At 31.5% G+C, this 22,124-nt stretch overlaps 3 protein-coding genes across 5 annotated transcripts; 1 reads left to right on the top strand and 2 right to left on the bottom strand.

The window, feature by feature from the left end:
• Positions 1,257-5,146, bottom strand: LOC109331738 (serine/threonine-protein kinase HT1-like). Of its 3 annotated transcripts, none has more exons than XM_019566424.1 (4): positions 4,252-5,146; positions 3,588-4,221; positions 2,854-3,309; positions 1,257-1,845 (listed from the first exon to the last, which is right to left on the bottom strand). In XM_019566424.1, exons 1-4 carry the CDS (start codon positions 4,401-4,403, stop codon positions 1,573-1,575), a joined length of 1,515 nt encoding a protein of 504 aa, XP_019421969.1. In that variant the 5' UTR covers positions 4,404-5,146; the 3' UTR covers positions 1,257-1,572. The 3 variants fall into 3 exon arrangements, with proteins under 3 accessions (XP_019421969.1, XP_019421970.1, XP_019421968.1); XM_019566425.1 differs by having other exon boundaries at positions 3,588-4,204; positions 4,265-5,146; XM_019566423.1 differs by having other exon boundaries at positions 3,588-5,146.
• On the bottom strand, positions 9,738-12,437 carry LOC109330698. Its single transcript, XM_019564966.1, has 3 exons — positions 11,986-12,437; positions 11,236-11,470; positions 9,738-10,223 (listed from the first exon to the last, which is right to left on the bottom strand). The coding sequence occupies exons 1-3, from the start codon at positions 12,352-12,354 to the stop codon at positions 9,775-9,777; spliced, it is 1,053 nt and encodes a 350-aa protein (XP_019420511.1). The 5' UTR covers positions 12,355-12,437; the 3' UTR covers positions 9,738-9,774.
• LOC109330519 lies at positions 16,484-21,713 on the top strand. Its single transcript, XM_019564732.1, has 9 exons — positions 16,484-17,260; positions 17,833-18,081; positions 18,265-18,478; positions 18,646-18,755; positions 18,832-19,028; positions 19,486-19,589; positions 20,162-20,349; positions 20,433-20,632; positions 21,255-21,713. The coding sequence occupies exons 1-9, from the start codon at positions 16,999-17,001 to the stop codon at positions 21,474-21,476; spliced, it is 1,746 nt and encodes a 581-aa protein (XP_019420277.1). The 5' UTR covers positions 16,484-16,998; the 3' UTR covers positions 21,477-21,713.

The following is a 22,124-nucleotide window of genomic DNA, read 5'->3' as shown; positions in this document are numbered from 1 at the left end:
TCTAATTCAAAATGATCCAATCTCTTATCCGGTAAATAATACAAATTATACTTTGTTTTAAGTTAGGTCAGATGTCGGACTGCCCGGTCCAGTTCTCACAATATTTGTTTCAATACATAGGTCGGGCTAATACCACCGAATCCAATGGATTTTCTTATCTAAAGCACTTGTGATGAACAAATTTATGTAAAGAACTAATAAAATTTTGACAACATATTAAAATTTTAATTAGAATTAAATTTTATCTAAAATAATAGTACAATAAACATAAATGTACTTTTAGATTAGAAGAAGAAGAAGGTGAAAAATTAGTTAATGTCTTCGTATTTTATAAGTAATTTTTAGAGAGAACTTTTGTTCTTTTTCAGTTTTTAGCCTTTGTTTGGTAGAATGAAGTTAGGAAAGAAAGAAAGGAGAGAGAAGTTGAAGAGAAATATGAAGTTTCTCCCTTTTGGTTGAGAGAAGAGAAAGACTGATGAGAGTAAAAAAGTGTGTCCCATAATCACTCTTTCTCTCCACAGGAAAATATAGAAAAGCTCAGCTTGCTCTACCAATGGTGAATTCCTAAAAGAAAGGCATAATCCAAGTTCTGAACTCCACTAGAATTTAAGAAGTCACATGCAAACTCCTAGAGATTCATTTCACATAATTAAATTAGTAGCATTTATATGTAAATTGTAGCTAAAGTAGTGTGACCTGAAAAGGAGGGAGTTAAAAACAGTACAATGTCATTTAATGTGAATGCACCATGAATGTGACTTGCTCACCATGTTCAACAAACACCAACCAAATAATATTTTTCTGATATCTTTGTTTTAAATGATAGAATAACATTGTACAAGAAGTTACTGAAGCCACAAGTAACTGAAGACAGAGAATAACATGTCATCATATACCAAAAGCAAACACATTAATGTCACATGCAAGTATAAAAACCTACATGTGAATTAAGTTATGAATATTGATATACCCATCAGAAAGAAAAAAGAAAATCAAATCAAATCCATATCAGTTATATAAATTCTTCTATCTTATAACCAAAACTACATAAATCCTTTTAATTATTTAAGTATAGTTAACACATTTTTATTTCATCCTCAAATCACAACTCTATTGTGACTGATTCTATAGCAGGCTTCTGAAGATTAAACAATACAAATAAAGCAAAATAAGCAAAGAACTAAGTCTGTTTATAAGCCAGGCTAAGAAGAGTTCATTGCATCAATAAATATATGGTTAAACATGACAAAAGAAAATGTAGAATCAAAACTTTGACTAGAGAAGCCACAGATACAAGTACCTTACATAAAACATAAAACACAAGATACTGTGGCCCAAAGAAAAACTATTTCTGACAAGGTGCCATAGCTTAATTGTAATTGATTTATCAACAGTAGCGCGATAAAAGATGCTTTCAACTCAATGTACATGCCTACAAATCAAACAATTACTTCAACACAAATATTATAAATGGACTACAACCAGATAAACTAAAAAAAACCTTTCAAACCTTGCACTTTTGATTAATTACAACGGACCTGTGTACTACACAAGTCAGGGCACTTCGAAGATTCAAGAGAATTTTGGTTTTGGAACAGGACCACTATGTTGATTTGAAGGACTAAGCCTTTGCATCCAATGAAGAATACCCTTTTTATGATCTTGGCATAACAAACTTTGCACTAGAGTCAGGGTTCCATCATGAGCGAGTGCAGATTCAAATTGCTCTAATACCTTAACAATCTCCCAGAACTCTGGCCTTTTATCAGAATGCAGGGACCAACACTGTTCAATTAAAGCTCGCATAGCGGGTGGGCAGTTTGAAGGAATAATAGGTCTTGAATTCTGAAAATATACAATAACACATGACCGAAGTATTAGAATTGCACAAAGATAAGAAATAACGAAAACACAATGTTTGAAAAACTTCAGTTTTCTTGAAATTCAGTTAGCTAGATAGAAAATCAGTTGAGACATGCAATAATTTCATATAAACTAACTCATTAATTTAATGAACCATCTTGTAAATCTATACGGCAATTTCATATAAATTAACTCATTAATTTAATGAACCATCTTGTAAATCTATACAGCAATTTATTTTCTTTTTTAACCAGTTAGCCAGACATGCCAAGTGTGGATGAATATAATTTCCATTGCTCTACCATTGTTCCTGAGCAAGGCTATACAATATATTGTACATTCATTGCACCGTGTTCATGGGCTATATAAACTTTCTTGCATCGCACAGTGGCATTATGATGTATTCCTTCAAAAAACAAACAGCTAGGAGAGATGTCTCCCTTGCCGATTAGAACTCAACATGTTGAAAGAAAAACACGGGGAAGCATATCCAAAAAAATACATGAAAAGGTAGATATAATCATGATGTAAGTAAGAGAATTGGAGAAAGCTTTGCAAAAAGAATAAATGACCTCTCAATTACAACATAAAAATTGAAGGTTGAAAGCATTCTCAGGAGGAGAACAAAGCAAAAAATGCCATGTGTGAGAATAATGGTCACTTTCATAAAATGCATTCAGATATTACAAAACATATTAGTTAATGGATCATGCATTGTCTGATCACAAGCTAATTGATCATTTACTGAACACAAGTCTAGCTATCAATACACTTATGCTAGCCATTCAAAGAGGTCCTAAACCCATAGAAGAGTGGTGATTGGGTGGGAAAAGGGGCTGTGCACTTTTTCCTATTATTTGATAATGCACAAAAAACAAATCATGAAGACCAAGAGAGTTGAGGAAGCAATGAAGAACGAGGTAGTAAATATGAAAAGGTCATGATATTCACATGATAAATCCATATGATTTAGATTACAAAGGAGCATACCTTGTTTACTACGGAAAAGGCAGCTTGGATGGGAGTCATATCCTCGTATGGTATTGTTCCGGTCAACATTTCCCATAAGATAAGACCAAAACTGTATACATCGACCTTTCTCCCATAGGATTTACGTTTGATCATCTCAGGTGCCATCCAGCGGTAGGTACCAGGGTCGTCCGCTAGTGAGTCGCAGTATGCTTCCTCACAAGCAATGCCAAAATCAGCTATACTAAGGTGAAAGCCTTCATTAATAAGGACATTCTCTGGTTTAAGGTCGCGATGAATGATACCTTGAGAGTGTATGTATTCCATTCCGCGAGCAATATCCATCGCAAAAGCAATTAGCTTTTGTAGAGAAACAGTTTTTCTCTCCAACTTATGCAAGTATGCCCTCAAAGAACCTTCTGATAAATATTCTGTGATAACACAATAAACCGGAGGCTTTCTGCAAGCTGCCACGAACTGTGTAACCAGAACAAATCAACATGAGAAAGGACGAAGTACCAGCCTTGTCATTATACTAAATTCTTTCAATCAAACCTAAATGTACAAGAAAGGACAAAAATAGTATTCTATTCTAATTTTTACGGGTGAATATTTAAACAGGACTGAATGTTCAAGTCCAGTAATTAGAAGTTTAGAACAAAGTAATGGATATGCTAACCTTGTATTCAATAAAAATAATTGAAAAACAAAGTGTAATTGCAGCACATACAAATGAAGAGAAAGGATTCAATTACCCTGATAACATTTGGATGGCGAAGGCGAGATAAAAGTGTGACTTCTCTAATGAACTGTTTCTCTAACCGAGAAGCCAATGCTCCGTTTTCATCTTCATCTGGTACTCTGATAATTTTGACAGCAACAGGTTCCTCGTTATACATACCATGGTAAAGCCGACTATGAGCCCCATAAGCAAACCTAAGACCCAGAAACAGCTTAGAGAGGTCAACAGTCCATTCTTCAGCTGTTTCAACAGCAGTAACCCTTCCTCCACCATGATCAAAATACTTTGCCCATCCTGATTCCTTGTGGTGCTTTGACTTGTCACCTGATTTCATTGAAGCAAAGTGCTTAATAGGCGATTTTGGATTCGATACCTTAATTTCCCGAGGATCCTTGTTCAGTAACTTGCCCATAAACATAATCTTATTATCCTGGTTTTTCCTCTGTGGACCTGGTGTTGAGAACCTCTTCTGTTCATGTCTGGCTTCCTTAAAGGTTTGAGAAACAAATGTTTCGGGCAAAGGGGATAAGGATCTCTGCTTATTTGTTATGAGATTTTTCTGAACTTGTGAAACCTTAGCAACAGGCTTTAGATTATGAGGAGTTAATTCTAGTGGTGTAGATTTCAGACCTGAAACTTCTAGTTTCCTAGATTTCAAACCCGAATCTTCCGGTAGCCTAGATTTCACACCTGAATCTTCTAGTGGCCTAGATTTCAGACCTGAATTCCTGATTGGAAAAGAACCCAAACTGGAATAATCCATTCTGTGACATACTGTGTGAGAGAACTTTGCCCTCCTAATCCAAGAATTGCTGCTATCATCATCCATATTATACCAACAATAAAGACTCAAACTTTCTTGCACCTATAAATCACTTTATCCACACTTTTTGGAAAAAAAACACTCAAAACCAGAAGGGTACTAGTACCCCAACAATCTTAGCCAACAAAGTATACAAGGTTTCCGAAGACCCATGGACAATGGATGGTTTGATTCATGAAAAAATCAATTTTTTTCTATAAAAATCCACAAAACCATTCAGAACAGTTAAAGAATGAATCAACCTTAGATAATGAAAGATTAAAATCCATCTGGAATTGGAAGCCACACACAAAAATCTCAATTAAAAAAGCCAATAAACATGCATAGTTGGAAAAGTAACAGAAAAATCTGATCAATATTCAATCATGAAAACGTGACCTTCTCTAACATCTACACACAGCTTATACTTTTTTTTAAAAGTCAATTTCCGTAAAAGCCTGGAACTTCCACACAGATACACACCCCAATAAACTAATCTATCTAATAAAATATTATAATGAACAAACCCAGAAATAAAAAGTATTCATTTTTTGCTGACAATGAAGAAAGAGGCATGGTTACATGCACCCATTGACTAAAGTAATGAACAATGATTATATTATAAAATAATAACAAGGCCATTAAGATAATTGGTAGATTAAGACGACCCAGATATACAAACAAAATAAATCACGTCACTGGAAAAGGGAATAATGGTGATAGTGCATAATCTTGGGAAATTGCTATAAGGAAATTTCACCAAGGTGGAAATTTCAAATCGGTTGGTAGAAGAAAGTGGTGAATATTTACTACTGATCAACTTCAAATTGCTGTAAATTCTAAAACTGTATTAGGTATTATTCTTAATAATTAATAATCAATTGTATGATTTTGTTTAGGGATAAATTATATGATTTTTTTAGGACGAAGATTCTGTTTTTTAATATTTGAACCACTAGCCCTCCCTAGGATTTTATATTCCATAAATAATTAGAATGGGTCAGAAATCACATTTCTATTTGATTATAAAATAGTGAGATTGTAGACTCAAAAATAAACAACTTGCTATTTTTTCTTTTCATTTATGTTTGCATATGCTAATAGAGTTTTATATATTGTTATTGGATTATCTATTATTTATATTTTATTATTATTAATTCTTTAAAAGAATATAGTATAAATAAATGATTAATAATGTACTAACTATATATAAATATTTATACATGTAATGTATAGATATTGTATTATATGCTTATTGAGGATGTATTGAAAGATATGGAGGAAATGGTCCAATGTTGTCACGATGTCTCTGAATTGAAAGGGTGATGATGAGGTTTGCCCTCTGGTGGGGCGAGGAGGAGCTAGGAGGATTGACTTGAGAGCATATGTGTTCATTGTTACGTGTACGATAGACTTAAGGAACTGTTTTATCTTTTTCTTTTTCATAAATATACAAGTTGTTCCAAAAATTACTTTATCAAAACTATTTAATTATTAAATTTTTAATTTAAATAATTTTTATAATCAATGAAAAGGACACATTTTAGATAACACATGTGCTCCATATGAGTTATCAAACATTTATCAACAATTATATTTTACATTATTTAAATTATGTCCTTAATATTGTTAAAATATATGGTTTTAAAATAAGATTATGTACCATATATTACTTAATAAGAGATATATGTTATTTTATCAAATTTATAATAAAATAATATTCTTTGCTAAAAATATATATAATAGATATGACCGGAGATCTACTTATTTCATGAAAACTTACTTCATACTTCAACTATCTATTTTATAAAAATATAATGATTCACATTATTTGAATTAGTCATTATATATAAATCATTATATTTTTATAAAATCGATGGTTGAAATGTGAAATAAGTTTTTTTAACTTACTTATAGAGTAAGTGAAGAGAAAAACTTCAACGTCACGTTTAGATTAAAGTGCATTTATGATTGTTGATAATATCATTTATAGTTAAATTTTAGTCAAAATTAAACTTTTAATGTGTTGGCAAGATTTAATTGGTTGTCTCCACATACATATATCTTCATGCAAGTTTTTCTCGTAAGTAAATCCCGTCCCTTTAAATATATACTAATCATTATATAATTTATATATATTAGTTCTCTTTTATAAAATTAATTGAAAGTTTAAGATTGTTGGTAAAGTTTGTAATATTAGTTGAGAGTTTAAAGTTAACATAGTTGTCAAATTGATCATTCAATTAGAATTATGTAATTAAATTAATTGTACAAGTGATTTAAAAAATTAAATGACTTAAAAAGTTTGTATTGGAATAGAGATTATCATTATTATAAAATTAAACTAAAAAATATGGAAAAATTAATGATGACTCTTAATAGTAGTCTAGGAAAGCTAATTTTCAAAGGTTGTAATCATCCTTGATTTCTTGTTAAAAAGACTAAATCAACATCAAATATAAACTAGTTGTCAAATTATTTCATTATCTTACATCATTTATTGTGAAGGAGACTTTGGCTTGTGGTGGGAAACCAAAGAATAAAAGTCAAAAGAAACGGTGTCAAATAGATTTTTAGTTTTGTTTTCATTTATCTTTAAAAGAAGTAAATTAAAAAAATATTGAAAACGTAATCGAGTGGAGGAATCAAGTGTCACTACCGGGGAGAATAAGGTACTGGTGAGATTTAATTTTTATGGTTGGAGGATGATAATTTTTCTTTGGTAATAGCTTTAACTTGTGAAATAATTTCAGCCTATCAAATAATGTTATCCATATAATATAACGTGTTTTTTATTTTTAAATTTTATTTATAAAACAGTTAATTAATAATAAATCAAAAAATTATATTCAACTTTAAGTGTAAAATCTGTACACTGACAGTGTAAAGATTTATACACATGCATACTATTATCCACTATTCATCTGATTTACTTTTTTTGAAAAATCAACAATAATTAAACATCAATGGTGGATAACTCAATGACAGTATATAAATCAGAGTATACATCTTTTTCTCAAATACTTTATAAAATCAATAAAACTTGGATAAGCCACGCTAGATAGTGATTTTATACTTTTGGCAAGATACGAATTCCGCTTTTTCTCAATGACAGTGCCTTGAACTTTAAGGACCAGGATCCATACATAGTTAAGGTACAACAAATGCATACAACTTGTACCTTTAGTTTTGTTAGAGGGAAAAGAATGATATGAAAAAACACAAACAAACAAACACCATAAGTTAGAAGAATTATTACAATACCAGAGCTCTGGCCCAATGGCCGAAAAGAAGTGAAACAAGAGAAACTTGGTGCATTTGATCCGAGTTTATTACATAGGCCCAATCTAAGTAGGGCCTTATGCTACATATTGTGGGGAGGGTTTTTCACATCATAAAATTAATGAAGTAAATCCGAGACTATATTAATGTTCTAAAATATCTTATTGTATTTATCTAAAATATCTTTATAATAGTGTCATTGTCGTTCTACTGTGATATCATAATTATGAGTTGAGATCTGATCTTTTCCATTACTAGAGGATTCATTATTGTCAAAATAATTTACATTATGGACCATTGGAAATTTATTTATATCATGTATTAGCATATTTATACAATATTAGACCTTTGAAGTCGGAGAATATCCCAACTCCACAGTTAAATGTGACATACAATTATAATTACAATTAAGATATAATTATATAGATGATCAAAACCACAATATTTAATCAAAATTTAAAATGATGAAAATCTTCCATCTAAGCTATCAACTTATGATTTAATATGTATATACGACAGTATAACTGTTTTTTATACTGGCAGGAAATCATTCACTATTAATTTAATAAAAGTAATATAAATTAACGGTAGATGATATATTGACAATGTAAAAAACCTACTTTACACAAATTTTAAACTCATCAACTTAACCACGAATGGGGATAAGCTGTCCCAAAATAAGTATGTCCCTATATCCCTAGTCAATGAGATTTCTCCAAGTAATGTAAATATGTTATTTTATATTTTTAGAATTTTTCTTTTTAATGAAATGTCACTTTTTCATTGGTCTAGTACAGGAAAACGAGACAGGAATTGGGACAGGTGATTTATGTCCCTTAACCATAAGGTCACAATCCTTTCAAGGTTACACAACAAATAATGCATTGGGCAAACAACATAACTTAACCATATAGAAGAATGAATTTTTCACCGATTCTTACTCAGTCCATTACCTTGTTCAGTTTTGAAACCCAGGAAACAGCAAGCAAGGTATCAATTGTCACAGGCCTAAGAGATGGAGCATGATCCAGGGAGAAAGAAATAACTACTGCGTTAATGGCTGCAGATTCTGTGGCTGGTTTACTAATTTTCTTCGTATCTGGTTTTACTAATTTTCTTCAGTTTTTGGTCAATGAAAAAGTATTTTGCTTTGATCACCAAAGGATAGTTAACGTTTGAATTGGTTGAGATTATTTTCAATAAAGTGGTATATGAGTTAAACTAATTGGTCAATTTATGGCAATTTAAGTTTTATCAATATGTTAGTGATTTACTGTGCATTAAAAATATGTAGTTGGAGTATGGTAAGCTTCTCATTTTATATTTTTGTTTTCACAGTCTATTTGGTGGAGCCTGATATTAAGGTGATACATATTTTATATTTTCTATACAAAATGATATTATATTATGAAAGTTTGTAGGCTGGTGATAATTGATAACTTTTTTTAGTAACCATAATCACAAGATTATACCTTTTAATTAAGAGTTTGAAATCTACACGCAAGCTTTTCAATGTAAAGTTTTATTTTTACACTATTAATACAGTGTTCATTATTAATATAGAAACACTTATACTATTTATTAACCATTAATGTACATATATTAAATCCTTTAAGTAAAACTACTTGCATAAAAAGCAAAAACGCTTGTTTTTATCCAGTTCAAAAAGAAGAGGACACTATCATTCCGTATAGGCTTAATATATTATTCACTTGTTCCACCGGAAAAAGAAAGTTAGAAAAATATCATTGTGAAGTAAGTAACCTGACTCATTCTCTCAGGATTCTCAGGATTATAGTTTAAATATATGTTAGATCACTAATTTTATTATAAATAGGTTTTAACATGAACTTAACAATCCTAACTTTAACATTTTTTTACAAGAAAAATATAATATTAGGAGCACAAAAGTATGCTAACCTATTACATACAAAACAAATTACATCCTAAGCATACTAATTACCTACCAAATGTTGGAGCAGCTTTGAAGTGCATGCATGGCCACGTATTTTTACAAATTAATTTTACGTAGCTATATATTTGAATTGCACCGTTTTCACCAGGGAAAAGGGGTAAAACTAAGAAGAAATTAAAAACTAAATAGCTTTCTGCATTTTTAGTTTACATATTGCACAACTTCAACACCATTATAATGCATATTAGGAAGCTTGTCTAGTAGATCTACTGTTAACATTGATGACTGTGGCTTTGGCTTTGGAATCTTCTCAGAAAATCCCATAGAAAGAGAAGTTGTTGTTGAAGTGGTCCTTTCACATGGACCTAACCACTTAGCTTGCATATACCTATATTTCCTCCATGGACCCATGTGCATTTTGTTTTCCTTCATGTACCTTTTTGCTGCCATGCACAAGATCTTGATCAGGTTGCTTAATCTCTCTACTTTTCCTACAAACACCTCCGGCAGCCGCCGGACAAGGCGGTTATAGTCTTCACTTGCCTTTGCCATCTCAAACTCTGCTCGGAAGTTTAGTTCTATGATCACTCTAATTACATTTCCTTTCTTTGAGCTTGTGGTATCTATTACATCCAGAAAAGTGTGCTCCCCTGCATAGTTATGATAATAAATAGTTAGCTATTGTTATCAAATTTAAGTGTTTGGGTTCATTACCTTACTTGATGGCACAACTTTATAGTTTTGATAATTTCTATGATCGCATATCATAATATTATATATGTTTATCCATAAATATGAATTTATCACATAGTATGGTGTAAGAATAAATTTAACAATTACACCAAACACTTAAAATTGTAATAAAGAGAACATGTTGATCTTGAAAATTCAGATTACACTACACTTGATTATATTTTAATTTTCTAAAGCAAAGTTTAAGAGAGAGAAAATATTCCTTTTACACTTTTCAACTTGCACCTAACGCCTAATGCATTTGATTAATAGACCGGAAAGGGACAAAAACCAATCTTATCTCAAGATGTTTTAATTTGGTTAACCAACTTGTCCCAACCAATAATATAAAGTTACATGTAATAATATGTTTGAGCAAAGTGAATGCAATGTCACAAGAGAATAAATAATTTTCACTACATGGGGAGCTAAATTTTTTAAATGATGTGATACTATATTATTGAGCTTGATAATTAAGATTAGGGACATCAAATATAGACAAGTGATCTTAGTCCATCTTAATCAATGTGTAATTGTTGGATAGTATTCCTAACAATGTCTTACTCTCGATCTCAAGTCAATAAGAATATTAATTTTTGTTTTTAAAATTTTTCTTTTATTCATGAAACAATATATAATATATTATTGGTTTTGGACAAAAAAAAAAAAAAAATGAAACACCCTTATATCAAGTGATCATGTCTGTAATTGTTAGGGTTAATATTGGTTTATTATAGCTAAGTTACATTATTTCTTATCTTACAGATCCATCTAGAGTCACTTTTCACTTCATTTTAAAAATAAATACATAAGTAATAGAAAAAGTGTTACAAATATCAGTAAAAGAAAAGAAGAAAAAGGAGTTGTTGAAATGTATTGTCTTGAATTGAAATTAAAATGATTTGTTATTTTTAGTGATTTGGTATTTACCTGATGGAATATTTAGTGAAGTCCTCCATTTAGTTTTGCAAATGGCACTATCAAAACCAGCATTCTGAAGCCTCCTTGAGACTTCTCTCATGAAGCAGTTTCTGCAGGATGTGATAGTAGCAGCCATTTGTCTACTGCAACTACACAATGTTTCTGTGCTTTTTATCTCCTCAATAGCTTCTTTGCTTGCATTCCTTATCCTTGATTCCAAGGAACTAGTTCTGCATAGACTGGCCTGCACTAAATATAAACCAATTATATTTGGTCAAAATAAAAACATCTAAAATGTTGAAAAGCCAACTAAGCTTTAGGGACAAAAGAGAGAAAACTGATAAAATCAAACAAGGAAGAAAACAAAGACCCTAAACATATTCATTTTATAGATCTAAATTTGAGATGCGATCCTCAATCAGTATTTTAAATTATGATTATAATTGTGATTATAGTTTTTATGAAATTGTTGTAATTGTGTTGCAATTTAATAAAATTACATCATTGTAATTTTGTATCACACCATAATTACAACAAAATCATTATATTGCGGTTACATCATGTATTGCAGTCCACAATTTGAAGTATGTTGTACAATTGATGCAAAATATAGCAAAAACTATGCTATCAATAGGCAAAACACCACTATATTATGATATATGATTGTAATAACAATTGGAATTGCAATTTAAAACCATGAATGAAGAGAAAAAAATCTTATAACATGGTCAATTAATCAAGAGGGTGCTTATTAATTACCTGCAAAAGCTGGTTCTGATTATCCCAAAAGCTTCTATTGTCTCCAATGCTAACATCATTAAAATCAACCCTCTCACCATCATCATCATTATCTAACTCCATAATTTCATTTGGGTGGTACTCACCACTACTTGAACTATTAGCTAATGATGACATCTCACTAATATCATCAAGGAATTCAAACTCTATATCGCCAAAACTCGTGTCATGATGTTTCCGATCACAACCCAATTCCCTTCTAAAACCAGGAAGAAATCTTGTGACTCTTCCTCCTCGGACCATAGAGGTTGCACCCATGAATATGTTACGTCGTGTTAACGTGGTATTTGTTATCTCACAAGGAACAAATTGTGTTGGTGTTGATATCATGTATTCTAATGTAATGAATGAATGGGTTTTTATATGCAAACATGTGGAACAATCTCAAATCGCCGCGAACATGTGAGGATAAGTTCTAGCAATTAACAAAGGTGGAAGGTTTTTATTGGTTCATCAAGATCGACATTAATTTATTTATATTTTGGGTCAATATACATCATGAACTACTTGAAGACTAGTTCTCCTAAATCATGTTTGATACACTGTTAATGAAAATATTACGTATCAATTAAAAAAATTAATATTCTATTATTATTATTATTTTTATTTCAATATTATTAGTATGAGATAATATATGTGATATAATTTGGAACAATAAATTTTTATTTTCCCAAGTAACCCTACTGGCCCAAAGAAACAATCCTGATCTAATCTATAAGTTTTGTGAACAGCGGTGATGGATCGGATGAGATAAGAGTAGTAACGTTTGCAAGCTAATGGAGTACTGTTTACGCTTATCTTAGGGCAGATGTGGGGCTTACTTGTCGCATAATTATATATGTACTTTGTTCCTGAACGCGTTGGGTGTGTATTATGGGATGGTGTTCCTCTTACCTAAAATGGAGCTTATTTCATGTCCCACAAATTGTGCTACTCATATATCATTACATGTGATTTGTTGAAAAAATATATCTAATTAAAATTTTAATACTTAATTAATTTTTTGACTAATCACAAACAGTGACACATTTTGATGGAGTAATACCAAATAATATATAAAAAAATTATGTTTTTATTTTCCTAATAAAGAAAGACATTTTGATTGACTTGTGATATAAATGGAGATACCAATGAGGTCAAAAGATCATCATTGTATTATCAGTACACGATATCATATATTGCAATGTTATTAAATAAAAAATGTAATTCTTGTCGGTTGTAACAATTATTAAAATCAACTTGATGTTATAATCTTCACGCCAACATCTTGGATGAGAGTGCAATTCTCTTTTTTCCTTTGCTTAATGTATGTCATATGGATTTGACAGTACTCTTATCTAAATTAGTTTTTAGATAGTGGCATGTCTGGATTGTACAATTTTATGGTATTAACCTTGTTGTTGGAAAAAGTAAAACTATTATACATGTTCTCTAAGTTATTTTCCATTTTTAAGTATGTCTTATAGAAATTGTTCTTTTCAGTTGGTCGTATAATTAAGTTGTTTCTCCATTGATTTTATAACTTAAAACTCATTTTTAATGTTACATTTTCGGGCTTTTTATTTTGACATCAATGATATAGAAATGTGTTTTTTTAATAATCCATAGATTAGAATAACTTTTTCATTTTTTATTGTACAAAAACTCCCTATATTTGTTTAAATAGTGGAATTAAAGTGCACGTATTATAATTTTTTCTCTAGTCACATCTATTTTTCTATAATAAAGTTAGCTTCTCCAATGAGATATAATTTTTTTCTTAGTTTAAGAGAAATAAATATGTAACACTTTAATTAATCATATCTTGATAAGTATTTTAATTCAATGATAAAAATTAGGATATTAAAATAGACAAAATTGAATGGACGTGAGACAGGAGGAATCAAGGGTTGGGACTCTAGTTAAAAATGTGAAAGCAAATCTCTTTAGATAAAGAGATTTTGTTTGGTAGTGTTGTTTTGAAAATGAATAGAAGGAATGATTTTGGAAATAATCGTTTGGATAAAGAATTTGGAGATTTTCTAGAGTTTTCTAAACTCTTTACATTCCAATTTTCATAATCCATCCAAATTATGGTTTTTCTAATGACAAAGATGTTAATAAAATGTTATAGTTATAATTTTGTTATAATAAAAATATTCGTATATTATTATTATTTTAGCATCATCCTATCTAATTTTACACTCTTAAATAAGGGGTATATCTTCCTTTCTTTCTTCTTTGTCCTTCATCCCTTAGACAACATTGCTTTCCTTGTTTTTGGCATGTTTGATTTCCTTCCTAGTAATAAAATCATTATTTAATCTTACTATTAAGCTTTCAAATCGTGTGGACTTGAGGTGGGAACGTATTGATGTTTTTATTAATTGGTATGATCTCGAAGGATCATGGAAGTTGAGACTTGAAAGCAAACATTTTTATATTACCATGAGCTTTCCTTGTTTATTGCATTTTGATTTCATTCCGAGTGACTATAAATGATTGCATAGGTTGTCAAAATCATTGTTTTAATCGTATTATAAAATTGGTACGATATTCTTGTAGGATTGCCAAATAGGTTGTTATCATCACATGATATTGTTTTTCGATGAGTTCTAGTCTAAAATTTTGATTTATTTAAAATTATATTTTGAATCTTCGTATTACACATTGAGATAACAGAATTGAGTGTTGAACAGTCAAGAGATAACTATTAGAAATTATAGAAATGTGTCCTTGGACTCTAATTAAGTTAAATTATGACATGCAAGTTAAATATTTTATATATTTTTTTTGCTCCTTATCCACATACCAATTTAAAATTAAATTTTGACTTCATAATAAGTAAGAGATTTCACTCCAATAATAGAGAGACAAATATTCTTAAAAAGCAAAAGGTAAAATATAATAAAATTTGTGTCATGGTGAAATTACATTTTTATCCTCCCCACTAAAAGAAAAGAGAGAACTTTCATCTCCAACTAATAGAGAGGATATTATTCCCTTTATATTACAAATTGAGATAACAGAATTGTGTGTTGAACAGTGAAAGTATAACTATTAGAAATTAGAAATTATAGAGTTGTGTCTTGAACTTTAATTGGTTAAATTATGAAATGCAAATTATGATAGGCAAGTTTAAATCTTGTTCTTCTTGCACCCATATAGATCATAACTAAATCATACCTATTGTATTCTCCTTGCATGAAATCAATTTGAAAATCTCGATGTTAGGGTTTATTTTGGGATTTTTCCTCTAGTACTTATTGTAATTAATTCCTTTGCAGCCCAATTAACCTAAGACTAATACAAAGTTAGATTGGATTAAATATAAGAGTGAAAACAAGATAAATCAGATTATCGATTTTTAGTTTCACCTTAAATCTAATCAGATTTGTATCCTCTATCTTCTATCATTTTGGATATCTCCGTTAAAAAAATTATATCTAAATATACACATAATTAATATAAGAGATAAATGATATGAGTCTTATTTCTTATTCTAACTTAGATTATCCAGCCTAATTCAACTTGTTATCCAGCCTAATTCAACTTGTTATCAAATTGAGTATAGGTTGGATTCATCCACTTATTCAATTTATTGACCAACTTTTCTAGTTGGCTAGATCATATTAAGGGTAACTAAGATAACAAAATTTAAAATGATTATATTTTATTTTTATATATAAAATTAATCAACCGGTTAAAGTTGTAGTCTCTATCTTAATAAAGTGGAGGATTTAGGTATTTTTAATAACAAAATTAGATTGAAACTTTCAACAATTTAATTCCCACCTTACTTTACCCTTTTCAACTCAATTCAATCTATAATAGCTAAATTAAAAGGTGATTTGTTAGTACATTTGCCTCTTCTATCAATCTATCGGGTGTGTCTTGTACTTTATGTCTATCTCATTGTTATCAAATGCATAATATGGTATTATAGTTTATGAGTTCATTTTTTACAACTGTATTTATTTCTTCTTTACTTTCCATTTTTTATTTCTAGATGCATGAAGGCATCCTAATAGTAAAATCAAATAACAAGGGAAAGCTATCTTATTTATGAAAATAATATTAAAATTCACTTTTGCCTTTCACCCACTGTATGGGACATCTCCAAAAGCATATTAGCTTTAGCTGTTTTTAAAACAAAGGCTAACCTAGACAATAGACGCAGTTCAAGAATAAAAGTATACAAAATTCACATTGGAAAATAAAATATATTTAATGATTCAAACAAATCACTTTTTAATGTATATGTTTTATATTTGATCTAGTAGTATAATATCCTACTGTATTTTCAAAAAAAATAAAAAAAGTAAGATATTTAATTTTTGGATGCAATATTATTAGGAGGATAAACCATACACTCCAAAATCGAAAGAGATGATACCTTGAGAGGTAGTAGAATAAGCACTGGTTCGTTTGTAAAGGGCTAACATTGTGTCACGTGCACATCACCCTGTTACAATTTTCATGTTTCTAATAATTCATATAAATTCCCAACCGAATATTTTCCTCTCAGTTCATCATCATTACTTGCAAATCAGCGAAAAATCAAATAACACTAATTAAAAAAAATTAATCACATCAAATTTGTGATATCGGATCTCTTCCACCAAGTCTCAGATTTCAGAAAACCCTAAAGAGCCAATAAAAAAACCGAGATTGATCCCCATTTTGGAATAAAGGGAGATTTTTTCTCAGGGCCCAGTTTCTGTTTCAGTGTAATGTAACCGTATTTCAGTTGATTTGGACATAACTCATCTCTTTCTGAAACTCCTTTTTTTTCATTTGATTTTGGGGTAAAAAAAACATTTTTCTGTTCCATTGTTGAGTTGGAAGTGAGAGTGGCATTGCTAAAGGTATGTGAATTCCAATTGCTGAAGTGGGTATTTGTTAAATCAAAGATAAGAAGAGAAATTGAAGGTGGTTCAGGAATGAGAATTGCATAGAGGATTTTGATGAGAATGAGATATAAGAAAAACAACAATGGTTGGAGGAGGCTCATTGGGAATTCGTTCTGCAAGTTATGGATCATTGGATAAGCAACAGTTACAGATTCAGACAGCTACACTTGCAGCAATAGCTGCAGCTGCATCAGCACGCAAAGCTTCAAAGATGGTTAAGGAGAAAGAGAAGGAGAGGTTGTTCCTTTGGATCTGCAAGTTTGCTGGCAGAAAGAGGGTTGGAATGCTCTTACTCTGTCTCATATCTGCTGCAGTTTTCATCTGGGTTTTGTTTATGGCCAAAGGTCCCTTAATTTCTCCCTGTCTCATCATTTTAGTGTGTGTTTGGATTAGTTGGGAAAAATATATTGTTTCAGTAATGGATCATGTCTACAATCTATTATTGCTATGATCAATTATTGTTTTAAGTGATTATAGATATAATTGATTGTAATAGAATCTGTTTTATGTTTGTGTAAAATTGATTTAAAATTATTTGTTTCCTTGTGTAAAAGAAATCACTTTCATATAGTTAGTCTCAAAAAACTTATGAAGATATTTGTTTTGCTTAATAATGTTTGTTTCATAGTTAGTTCTGCATGGGTGAAATGAGAAAAATATGATTCTTTAAAAATACACAAATTGATACTTCCAGTTTTTTTAAAAACTGTTTTGTTCTCATATAGTCATGTTTCCGTATTTTAATCAGCTTTGCGAAACATGTCACATTAAACTGGAAACAACCTTCTTAATTATTCTGTTTGTCTCAACTTGGCTTGCTAGCATGTGTTTTGAGCTGTGATTCACACCTATCACTTGATTTTATTATACTTTAATTAGGATCTAACATAATGGTTGTGATTTGGCTTGCTTCCAGGTGAAGATTCTCGGGAAGGAAACGGTGTGCAGAGCATTAGGGTTGATGACAGTGTTTCTATACCCGATTCTCTATCTTTGATCTCTACGGCAGCTAATGCAATAGGTTTGAGTACAAATTTGGCATTACCTTCTTCTCCTCCACCTCCCCGTAGCTATTTTTTGGGCTACCATCTTCCTCCAGGGCATCCGTGTAACAGCTTCACACTCCCTCCCCCACCAGCTGATAAAAAGCGTACTGGGCCACGGCGTAAGTTTTTGTTGACTATATTGAGGTTCTTCCTAAGATATCTTATAGGCTGTTTGATTTTATGAATTTGCAATAGTACCTGTATTAGTTCTTCGAGTTTTTACACACAGGATCTGGTATATATTTTAGACTGTTTATTGTATATGGGTTTTCTCCTTAATTTCTGTCTTGTTTGTGTTTCAGCATGCCCAGTATGTTATCTCCCTGTGGAAGAAGCTATTGAACGGATGCCAAAGTTCCCATCACCTTCACCAGTTCTTAATAATTTAACATTTATCCATGAAGAAAATTTAAGTAGAGATGGAGAATTTGGTGGTTCAGAATTTGGTGGATTTCCTACCTTGAAGCAAAGAAATGACTCTTATAATATACTAGAGTCAATGAGTGTTCACTGTGGGTACGTTTTGCTTTTCGTTGCATTCCCTTGTGTATTTCTATAGTCACTGAGGAATGTTCTTTATGGTATAATTTGTCTTTGCCACTAATAAAGTATGTCTCTCAAATACCATTTTACTAATATCAATCCATTCTGCATCTTCAATGATGCATGTGTGCATAAATCAGATTTGTAAGAGGAATTCAACCTGGCCACAACACAGGATTTGACATAGACGAAGATGACCTTCTTGAAATGAAGCAGTGCAATGGAGTGGTTGTTGCATCAGCCATATTTGGTCTGTATTATGTGATTTATTCATTTTTTTAGTTGTTTAAACTAGCACTTGATTATAAATTAAATATCTCATGCAGGAAATTTTGATGAGATGAATGAGCCAAAACATATAAGTGATTATTCGAAGAAGACTGTATGCTTCCTTATGTTTGTAGATGAAGTAACAGAAAAATATCTGAGTTCTGGAAAGCTGGGAATCAGCAAGAAGATTGGTTTATGGAGAGTTATTATTGTTCGTAATCTTCCTTACAAAGATGCAAGACGGACAGGAAAGGTCGGAATTATATAGTTTGCAAGCACCATCATGCCTGTGAAATAGAAATTAGCATATGGGTTGTTTGCCATTTTTGTTCCTGAAGTTTTTTGTTGTTTAAAGTTACACTCTTCTTTATGATCTGACCATTGCTGTGGAAAATTAATATTACTGCTTGTTGTTTCATGACCTTTTTATAATCTACCTTGAACACTTAAAGAAGTTACTAACTATCATACTGACGAATCCCCAATACACACAAAGGGGAGGGGAAATGCTTAGATTACTAGATTAGTAGACCTCCTAGTATTGGCTAGAACCTCATCTCCGCATTATGATGATTCTTTTCATCCAAAGTATAATTTAGCTTTTCTGTATGAACTTGGAAACCAATATTGCCTAGGCACCGGTGTGTGTGTGTTCTAGTTAAAAAACTAGTGCTTTTATATATCTTGTAACTTTTACTACCTTTTTACAGATTCCAAAACTTCTATTGCATAGGTTGGTTCCCAATGCCCGGTATTCTATATGGATTGATGGAAAGCTTGAGCTTGTTGAGGATCCATATAGAATTCTTGAAAGGTAAATCTCACTACCTCTCTTCAATACTATATACTATTCATTGTATTTGTGAAAGTGGCATAAGCATTCTTATTTCTGTCCTATCATTTTTCTGAAACATAGTTTGGCATGTGGTTGGCTGTTCTGTCTACTTCTGTATGAGATAGATATGATATCCCACTTGTTTAAGATTGACATGCATAATATGTTTTAAAACTAGATCTTTCCACAGTGGCACTAGAAGATTTAAGATTGAAATTTGCCAGTATGAATGCACCTCTTGCTTTACCACTTGTTATTATTTTACATGTAGTGTTTGTTCTTAGTATAGTTGGTCTATATTGTGTATGCTATCCAAGGTATAACAATTTGTTCCTGTGTTAACAAGATCCCGATATATGTATTATTTCCTCTGGAAATCAATCTTAAGTTTTTACTGGATTTTTTCTATGATTATCTAGGGTATGTCCTATAATGTAATGCGTTAGGCATCATATTTCATGCATTCCCTAATATTGCACAAGCTTTTTCCCATCTGTCTTGCTATAATTCATATATTGACTAATAAACTATGTCTCTTCACCCTTATTCAGGTTTTTGTGGAGGACCAATGCAACTTTTGCAATATCGAAGCATTATAGACGCTTTGATGTTTTTTTAGAGGCTGAGGCAAATAAAGCTGCTGCAAAGTATGATAATGCCTCTATTGACTTTCAGATAGAGTTTTACAAGAAGGAGGGATTGACCCCATATACAGAGGCAAAGCTTCCTCTTATAAGTGGTTGGTGAAACTTGCTGTATTTTCTGAGATGACATGTACCTACTTCAATGTTTTGTTCCTCAAACTTCATGGGAAAATTGCAGATGTTCCTGAAGGATGTGTAATAATAAGAGAGCATGTTCCTATTACCAACCTCTTTACATGTCTTTGGTTCAACGAAGTTGACCGGTTTACTTCAAGAGACCAGATTAGTTTCTCAACTGTCAGGGACAAAATTTTGTCAAGGGTAGATTTTCATTTTCACATGTTCCTGGATTGTGAAAGGCGCAATTTTGTAATTCAGGTAACTAATTTTTCTTATTTGTATATCTGACTAAAAATAAACTTTTGATTCCATAGTTTTTCCAGAAGGTACTGCTAACTCTGAACATTTCAACAGTTAGGGATGCAATAAGGATACACACACACTGGTACCGACTACCAACACACATTTTTGAAAGTATAGACTAAATTAACAACCATAGCAGTTTCCATATTTGTAAATCTTTTCCATACCGGTGATCTACCGTGTATTTATGTAGAGAGAGATCACTTTCTTTCCCCTACACTGCTTTTCTCCTTTTGTTTCTCTTGATATTTCCACATATGGTTAACAACATCCATCTATTTCACTATTTAAGTACTTGACCTTCATTTTCTAAAGTTGCTTAGGAAGGATATGACCAATTCCATCATTATTATGTTGCATGTGTTTTTAGTTCACAATTGCATGGACAAAAAATTATGAAAAGTTCTCTGCAACCACCTTGATTGAGTTTTTTGTTGTTGAAAACCTCTTTGATTCAATGGTTCTTGACTTCTTGTATCTTTTACCTGGATGGTACGTTTTTATTGCCCATGCAGTCTCATGGTCACTTTTCTCTCTCATTTACCTTACTATTATTCTAATTTTTTTGTGCTTACAGAAATACCACAGGGATATATTGCTGCACCTCGCTCCACCCCGTGCTCACATTCATCCACCCCCTCCCCCACCCTCATTTTCTGTGCTTGAAGCGTCTTTACCAGAGAAGGTTGTAACTTCACCCATTAGAAAAGCCCCTGGAAGACACGGAAGAGATAGGAGATCTGGTTCACGGCACCACCGTAAAGTTGTTGCTGGAAGTAAAGACATCGAAGCAAGATAAAAATTTTGTTTTAGTGATTATATCCTTTTTCCTTCTTGAATTCTACCTATGAAAATCATTCATTGCAGAGCTGGAGGGAAAATGTGCAGGATAAGTATCGTATTGTTTCCACATAGACATTCTCATTCTTTTTGGTTTATCCGTCTTTATTAATTTTTGATGTACATAAGAGTAAATTTTTTAATAATTATTATATGGGTTGCCACCAAATTCCACACGTGGTAACCCATTTTGTTATTCCATTGTCATAGAAAAAGTGTACTTCCTTTTAGCTATACTTATCCTCCATGAAAGTTATGTATATTCATGATCTGTTCTTTCTTATTAATAAAGTAACCAAAAGTGATCAAAGAATACTCTACCTGAAGTGGTGGGTATATCTTTTGGTCACTCTGTCATTGATCCTGGCACTTAAGTGAAATCCATCTTTGTTGAGCTTGTGTTTATCATGAGTGCCAATCTGATCAGATAGCCCTTCCGGCAACCAGTCGCGCATAAAATTCCGATCAACAACTTGGAGGTATGATTGTGTGGCTTAAGACATTAGTTTGCTAAATTGACATTCAAGAAGATTGTATCATGGGCTCGATTCCCATTTCCTCTGGCACGGAAGTGGAACGGGTAGGCAAAATTATGTGAGAGAACCTC

Source organism: Lupinus angustifolius, chromosome LG17 (genome assembly GCF_001865875.1).
Source record: "Lupinus angustifolius cultivar Tanjil chromosome LG17, LupAngTanjil_v1.0, whole genome shotgun sequence".
NCBI classification, from domain to species: domain Eukaryota; kingdom Viridiplantae; phylum Streptophyta; class Magnoliopsida; order Fabales; family Fabaceae; genus Lupinus; species Lupinus angustifolius.
Note: the sequence above shows the minus strand (reverse complement) of the source record. Positions and strands in the feature narration are given on the sequence as shown.